The following is an 8,865-nucleotide window of genomic DNA, read 5'->3' on the forward strand; positions in this document are numbered from 1 at the left end:
TTTTGGCTAGGTGCAATATGCGCAGGTGTTCCACAACAGACAAAAGACACATTTTGCACAAATGTACACTTGTTACAAAATGATAGGATACGAATTCCGTCGAAATGAAAAACAAAGTACATTTACACACATGCAATGATCTAAAAACACATGAACAATAGTATTATTGTTCAGTTATTCAGACAGGGACACGTATGGAGATAGAACGGGCCAGACGTGTGCAGTTAGTTGATGGGCAGAGGCTCACCGTTCCACTCCTTGAGGCACTCGAGCATGGGGTCGATGAGCTTGCCCTGGCTGATCCCCACGAACACCTTGTCACACTCTTCGCCGGGCGCGAGAAGCTTCTCCCCAGTCAGAAACACACAACCGAGTTCCTCGCGAACAAATTGGTAGAGCGGGAATGACCTGCTCCCCTTGATCATGTTCGGGATGGGTGCGGTGCCCTTCTCCACGGCGACGCGTGCGGCCTCGATCTCCCGTGGCAGTGTCGATCCCAGCTCCTCCTCCAACTTACTGATCTTGGACAACACCTCCTCATCGTTACCCCTGCTGGACAGAGCATGCTCGAGGAGCACGCTGCGTAGCTTGTGCATTAGGGGGTAGTTGGTGCTGCAGGGGTCGTCGGCGTAGCTGAACACGTCCACGCGGTCGGTGGCCGCCATGAGAATCTCCTCGATGCTGGGGGCATTGAGCACCTTCTTGGCAACTTCTGCCACACATCTGTTGACGTTGATCTTGATGTTCCTCTCGAGGTGGCGAAGGTCGACGGCCTGGCAAAGCGCCACCATGTACGTGGAGGACATGAGTTTCAGAATATCCACCGCTTCTGCAGTCTTCCTGGCCGAGATAAGGCCGAGTGAGTTCACCCCCTGGTTGTGTTGCTCCGCGCTCTGGACATGGGTGGTCACTGGGTTGGCAAGGTATTGGAGCTCAGAGCAGTAGGAGGCCATGGCAATCTCGATGCCTTTGAGACCATAGTCCAAACTTGGGTTGCGACTGCCAGCCAGGTTTGACGTCAGCCCATTGTTGTAGAACTCATTCACAAGTTCTGAGAACTGCGCGAACATGAGTTTACCAATGTTAGCAATGGCAAGACGAGTATTGTCCATGGACACACCGATGGGTGTCCCCTGGAAATTACCACAATGGAGTGCTTTGCCACGTTTGACGTCGATGACCGGGTTGTCATTGACAGAGTTCACCTCACGCTCGATAGACTTGGTAGCTGCCCGAATGACCTCAATCTGCGGGCCAAGCCACTGAGGCGCGGTACGGAGTGCATACCTGTCCTGCTTTGGCTTGAGGAGTGGGTCCATAGCATTCACCATCTTGGCATGGACCATGAATGAGCTACCAACCAGAATGTGCTCCATGATAGCCGCAGCCTCGATCGAGCCAGGGTGATGTTTCAGCTTGTGGATCAGGTGGTCGGTGTACTCCAATTTGCCGTACATTACCTCACAAAACATCGCGGCCAAAATCTCAGATAGGACAGCCAGGACGTTGCAGTCAAACAACACCATGGCTGCGAGGGCAGAACCCACCGCCGTGCCATTTACAATTGCACGCCCCTCCTTGGGGTTCAGCTTGAAGAAGCCACCATCTATCCCGGCGATCTTCAGTGCCTCGGCGGCATTCACCATCCTACCGTCATTGGTAACTGCCTGCGCGTTGGGGCGTCCGGTAAGGACACCGGCGATGTAAGCAAGTGGGACAACGTCGCCGCTCGCGGTGATGCTGCCTCGGAGGGGAATCCTGGGGTGTACTCCTTTGTTGATGAGCTTTGTGATGGCCTCGAGGATCTCAAAACGGATGCCAGAATAGCCTTGGAGGAGGGTGTTGATGCGAACGAGCATGGACGCCCGTGTAACCTCTGATGGCAGCTCGTGGTTGCTTCCAATGCCAAATATACCAGCAATGAGATGCCTGCAAGGAAGAATATGGTCAATGCCGGCCGGGCAACAGACTAGTTTAAGTCCTGCAACTTTATTTGTTACACATAAATCTGGAGTTTTGGTACACATGGACCTACTTTTTATAATTTGGAAGAACGTTTCATCAAATTTAGCCTTGTCAATTTTCATACAAAAAAACATGACTGCTCACGAGCTGTGCAAAAAAAGGAAGGTACGGGCCAAAGTTGCTACAATGTATATGACATCCGTAAATTGTTCCGCTTTATAAAGTTTGCAAGGCTCGTATATTATAATGTCCTTTTACAAAAAATTACATGGATAAGTTTCAATATATCCATGTACAACTGTTCTGGAATATGTTAGAGCATAAAAATACGAATTAGGGTTCGTATGGACCTAGGATCATTCTGTGATTTTCCATACGTGGTGATTTAGAGCCTATGCTCATCTGGTCCCGCATGTGAACAGTAAATTCATAAGAAATAGCAAACAAACTAAAAAACGTATAAAACAATTTGGCATCAAAGATGCTCGAGTGCTCTAGGTGCATGCAAACTTTTTGTGGTGAAATGACATCTAGGAGCTCTCTAGAAAAAAGAAATAAATTTTGGCTGTCAAAGAAACTTTGGAAAATGTCAATGTTGAGACCTGTTTTTTTTTTTGGCTGAGAGTTCCCGTTGACAATGAAATTTTACAAGCACCAAGCGTGCTTCAGCATGTTAACATTTTTTGCTATTTTTATGAATTTAATGTGCATCAGGAGTAGATGAGCCTGGGCTTAGTAATGGATTGCCGCTACATGTTGTCCAACTATGCTCAACAGAAATATCAATTTGAATGTGCTGGCATACTGTTTACCTTATTAGATACTTCCTTCTAACCGTACTAATATTAGTGACTACATGTTGCCCAACTATGAGAATACTCTATCTGGTTTATGATGTAACACATATTAGTTTTGTTTAAGTCAAACTTTACAAATTTTGACCAGTTTGTACAAAAAAAAGAATATCAGCATATATAATACCAAATCAATGCCATTATGTTCATCATGGAATATATTTTCATATCATATATATTTGGTATTGAAAGTGTTCACATTATTCTCTACAAATTTGATCACGTTTTATATAATTTGACTTGTGACAAATCAAGTATGAACTATGTATAATAGAGCAGAGGTATATTACTCGAAAGTATATCTTCTACAACAACAAACAAACTGAATTGGTTTATAGGGAATAGAAGACACATGAGCTCCATGCATGGTTTGAATCTTGCCCTCTGCTTGTTATTTAACTACATCACCTAGTGCGAGATAGTAAAGAAGTACATATGGCAATAAAAAGTGTGGCTATGAATGTCTACTCAAAGTAAAATATCTCATACATGTGTATATTACATCTCAAATTATGATTTTACTTAATTCATCATACCACATTATGCGGATGCAGAAGAAAAATACCATGTGATGTACACATAACCCACATAAATACTTAACAGTAGCATATATGGATATTTTTTTGGTCATGTGATGTAATTAATAAGTAACATCATTTGTTCTACTGCTAGAACACACACACACACACACACACACACACACACACACACACACACACACACACACACACACACACACAAACACAAAAACCACCTCCTTGGGGCCAAACAAAGATTAAAATACACATATATAACATTAATTTGAACTGATAGACCTTTTGCTTATTTGAATTTAAATTATTTTCTTATGCGGGGAAGTAAAAATTCCGTATTAGCCCTACACAATCATTAATGGCCTCTCATATGATCTTATATCAGCGAGAGCTAATAATAATATTAGCCATCACACAAAGACAATCTAACGACTCTTTTTGATTTAGGACGGCAGAGCTCTATCTTTTGTGTGTGTGGACGTATAAACCTCTTGTGCTCCACTAAATTAAATTAAATTAGCAGGCACACGCCGTCAAAAAGAAATAATAGCATGCATACCCTGCCCGCCTTGGCAGAGGAACCAATCCACACGACGTTGAGATGTGGAGATGCAAAATTTTGTAGGAGGTGACTTGTACCTGACGAGCTCAACTTGGAGGCCTTGCCCGTCCTTGGTGCGACGGTGGGAGGTGCCGCCGAAGCCTGTGGTGACGCCGTAGATGTCGCCGCCGTTGGCCACGGAGTCCAGGATCCACTCGCTGCAGGCCTTGACGCGGGGACGCGCCTCGTCGGCGAGCTTCACGGTGACGTTCGAACCATCCTTTGCCAGGGCGACGGCAGCCACCTGGCCGACGCTGAGGCCGGCGCCCACGATCCTGACAACAGGCTGGCGGAAGTGCGCCACCATGCGCTTGACCTCGTCGAGGTGGCTGCCGGTGAGCTCGGCCGCCGCAGCGCCCCAGGAAAGCGGGTCCTTCTCGGCGATGAGTCCGTTGCTCGCCATTGCTACGTTGGAAGGACAATGATGGTTTTGATTGATTGAGGATAGAGGATGATGAACCGAGCTCTTGTCTTGGAGGGAACAATGGCAGATGTGATGCTTAAATAATGGTAGGATGGGGTGAGGTACGTCACCGTGCACGCACCTTCAGGTGGTGGACGCCATGTGGTTGCCGCCGGACTAATTCTCTAAGAGCTATATGCTGAACATTACTTCCTAAATCTAGACTAAATGCTTTTCAGATTCTGGTCTCTTGTCTTAGTTTAGTTACATGCATAGTGGGTTTCACTTTGCATGGTTTTGGCAGGGCCTTGTTGGAGTCTCGGAGCAAACCAGAGATTTAAGCACCCATGCATGTCACTTGGCGAGTTTGACCACGTCAACATTAAAAAATTGTTTACTTGGCGAGTTTGACCACGTCGACGTTGTGGCTGGCCTGCTGTAGCAGAATACTATAGTGGTTTTTGTTTCGTTTCACAAGACAAAAAATCAATGCAATCGATCATGCTCATGGCACTACTACAGGCTGTGTCATTACTAACCGGTCTGTAGCTCAGGTTTGTATCCGTTCTTGACGTTGCTCTTATATGATTCTGATACGTCAATATTTGCTGTATCCATGGGGGGGGGGGGGGGGGGGGGTGACCGGGTGGTGACCAGTCAGTAATATCCCTTTTCAGTAGAATATAAAAACTGTATCTCACCAACCAGCCGGATTTGTGTCCGGTCAAATAGTAAACTTTCAATCATAATGAAAACATCCATCGGAGAATATACACACACTGTAACAACAATTGAAACATCAACCCCAAGTCCTCAAATTACACAAGGTACAAAAACTCCTTTAAACTACAGAAGATTGGCACCGTGTTGAGAGCGAACATAGAGCTCTAAGTGGACACGATGCATCTTTCTTGTGACCAATGACTTCCAATCAACTGTGGGAAGAAGCAAAAGATAAAAGAAGATACTTGTGCAGAGTACAACAAATGATCGAGTAATAAACTGTGTTAAGCTTCATGCACTAGCCAACGCAACCAAACGTTCAAACTGAACTCAGAGGTATGGCTCAAGAGGCTCATACATGGACACAAAGGGGGGCAGCAACAATTTTTAAATAAATTGCGAAAGCCAGGACTTGAACTCAAGACCTTAGCTTTGATACTATGTTAAGCTTCATGCACTAGCCAACACAACCAAAAGTTCGAACTGATGGAAAGGGCTAGGCAATCCACATATACACTTCAACAAACTGGAAGAATTAGTAACATTTAAAGTACCATGGTAGGACCGACCTCATGGTGTTGTACACTTTTCTGAGCATGATATTGTTGATAAAGTCAACAACCTAGGGATCTCTCTTGGTAGTAATGACAAAGAAACCGCAAAATCAATTAATGATCTCCTAGATTTAGAGACAGATAGAGTTGTGGATTTAATACGACATCTAGCAGTGGTAAAACCCATGAATGAAGCAGATATCAATGATCTTAGAGTAACTGCACTTCAGAGTCTCTATGAGGATTTGGTCCCCACGGAGGGCTCAGAGGCGGAGGAGGAGGTTATGGTTCCAGACGGGTATGTGGCCCTTTGCAGCCAGAGGCCACTCCCGACACCGATGCTCATGTTCAGGAGATGAAGGATAAACCAAAAAACCTGGAAGAGGAAGGTTTATCCTACATCGGCGGTGCGTCGGAGTGCGAGAGTTAACAAAAGAAAAAAAAATTGATGAAATATGAAAGGAATATTCTAGAATAGCAGAGGTCTAGCGGACTTGGTTAAAATGATATTCCTTAGCGATACATCAATAGAACAAAAATTAGATTTTATGACTTTATTGGAGACGGGTAGAGATAATTTCACCTCCTAGTTTCTTAACACCATTTCAGGGGGGGTGGTTTTGACTGGCACTGTTTACCTCCAAGGGGGAGATTCGGAGGGATACTACTTGGGGTGAAGTGCGAAACTTTAGAGGTATTGAATGTGGTCCACAGTGATTTTGCTGTTAAATTTTGTGTAAGTTCAAAAATTGGCGGTTTCTGCTGGGCTTTGGTGGTCGTATACGGTGCGGCACAACCAGAGCTTAAACCGGAATTCCTCGCAGATCTTGTGAGAATTTGTGGGGGTGAAAGGTTGCCAATTCTGGTGGGGGAGATTTCAATATCATTAGAAGACAAGAAGAAACAAATAGTGACAACTTTGATGGAAGATGGTCATTCATGTTTAATATGATAATTGAAAGTTTCGATCTGAGGAAGATTGATCTCATTGGTAGGCAATTCATGTGGGCCAATTCTTTGCGAATTCCTACTTACGAGAAATTGGACAGGGTCCTCACTAATGTTGAGTGGGAACAAAAAATTCCGCTGGTTACGGTTCAGGCCCTATAGAGGGCCATCTCTGATCATACCCCACTACTGGTTGATTCCGGGGAAGCGACCCATGTGGGAAACAAAAATACCTTCTCTTTTGAATTAGGATGGTTTGAGAGGGAGGGCTTCATGGAGCTCATTGCGGCTGAATGGGCCAAAGACATGGGAGGGTCTTCTAGTGTGGAGAGATGGCAAAACAAAATTAGACACCTGCACCAGTTTTTGAGAGGCTGGGCCAAACATCAAAGTGGTATCTATAAAGTGGAAAAGGAAAGATTGACACAAATTATTAATGAACTTGATGTGAAAGTGGAATCCATACTTCTTAATTCTTCAGAGAGAGATATTAAGAATGAGGCTGAGAAGAAGTTACAAGCCCTTATGAGAGAGGAGGAGATGAAATGGGCACTTAGAGCAAAGGTTTCTAAGATCGTCCAAGGGATGGTAATACACAATTCTTTCACATGATAGCTAATGGAAGCATAGGAGGAAAAAGATAATACAGCTAGAACAAGATGAGGGTACAATTGTAGGCCACGAGAACCTAAAACTATACATTTCCGAATGCTATAAGAAAATTTTCGGAGCACCCGAAGAAAGTTTTGTTTCTCTTGATGAGAATGTGATCGGGGACATACAGCAACTCAACTTAGAAGAGAATGAGGTGTTGTCTACTCCTTTCACTGAGAAAGAGGTGTTCGATGCTATAACGCAAATGAAGCATAATAAAGCGCCTAGGCCAGATGGGTTCCCGGCGGAATTTTATTAAAAATGTTAGCATATCATAAAGAGTGATCTTAAGCCTATGTTCCATGATTTGTTCGACGGCCACTTAAACTTATTTCACCTCAACTTTGGAACGATAACGTTGCTGCCAAAGAAGGTGGAAGTGGTTCGCATTGAGCAGTTTAGACCGATATGTCTTCTCGGTGTAAGCTTTAAGATCTTTACAAAGGTTGGCACGAATAGGTTGACACAGATAGCCCATTTGGTCATGCAACCCCCCCAAACTGCGTTCATGCCAGGACGACAAATCCTAGAAGGGGTGGTAGTCCGACATGAAACATTGCACGAAATCCATTCGAAGAAACTAGATGGGGTTGTCTTCAAAGTGGATTTTGAAAAAGGCGTATGATAAGGTCAAATGGCCCTTCCTTCAACAAGCCTTACGTATGAATGGGTTCAACGAAGCCTGGAGGTCTCAGGTGGATTCATTCATATAGAAAGGCAGTGTCGAAATAGAAGTCAATGACGACATAGGTCATTATTTCCAGACATGTAAGGGGTTACGACAGGGAGATTCCATGTCTCCTGTGCTGTTCAACATTGTAGTGGATATGTTGGCAGTACTTATTAGCCGGGCTAAAGAGAGTGGCCAAGTAGGAGGTCTTGTTCCCCATCTCGTAGAGGGGGGCATTTCTATCCTACAATACGAGGATGATATTGTTATTTTCATGGAACACGATCTTGCAAAAGCTAGGAATATGAAGCTTATTTTATGCCTTTTTGAGCAACTGTCTGGGATCAAAATCAACTTCAATAAAGGTGAATTGTTCTTCCTTGTGAGAGATAAAGAAGAACAAGACAATTACATAAACTTTTTTGGTTGTGAAATGGGATCCTTACCTTTTAGTTATCTCAGGATCCCAATCCATCATAGACGGTTAACGGACAAAGAATGGAAATGTATAGAAGATAGATTCGAAAAAAGATTAAGCTGCTGGAAGGTCAAGCTAATTAATGTCTTATGGAGGCCGGCTGGTGTTGATTAACTCGGTTTTGATGAGTTTGCCGATGTTCCTCCTATGTTTCTTTGAAGTACCGGTGGGGGTATGAAAAAGATTAGACTTCTACAGATCCCGATTCTTCTGGCAAAGCGATGAGGCCAAGAAGAAATACAGACTGGCTAGATGGGATATCATGTGTGGACCAAAAGGCCAGGGTGGGTTAGGGATCGAGAATTTAGAGGTAAAGAATAGATGTTTGCTTAGCAAATGGTTATACGGACTATCTACGGAGACCGAAGGCATGTGGATACAAATCTTGCGGAATAAATACCTACATACTAACTTTGGCCTAGGTGAATGCAAGGCCCACGGACTCACCGTTTTGAAAAGGGTTAATGAAGACAAAAGTAACT

At 44.1% G+C, this 8,865-nt stretch overlaps 1 protein-coding gene across 1 annotated transcript; it reads right to left on the reverse strand.

Moving 5' to 3' along the window:
* Positions 1–224: 224 nt before the first annotated feature.
* On the reverse strand, positions 225–4,356 carry LOC123064383 (phenylalanine ammonia-lyase-like). Its single transcript, XM_044487869.1, has 2 exons — positions 3,992–4,356; positions 225–1,929 (listed from the first exon to the last, which is right to left on the reverse strand). Exons 1-2 carry the CDS (start codon positions 4,354–4,356, stop codon positions 225–227), a joined length of 2,070 nt encoding a protein of 689 aa, XP_044343804.1.
* Between the last annotated feature and the right edge of the window lie 4,509 nt (positions 4,357–8,865).

This window comes from Triticum aestivum, chromosome 3B (assembly GCF_018294505.1).
Source record: "Triticum aestivum cultivar Chinese Spring chromosome 3B, IWGSC CS RefSeq v2.1, whole genome shotgun sequence".
Classification (NCBI taxonomy): Eukaryota; Viridiplantae; Streptophyta; class Magnoliopsida; order Poales; family Poaceae; genus Triticum; species Triticum aestivum.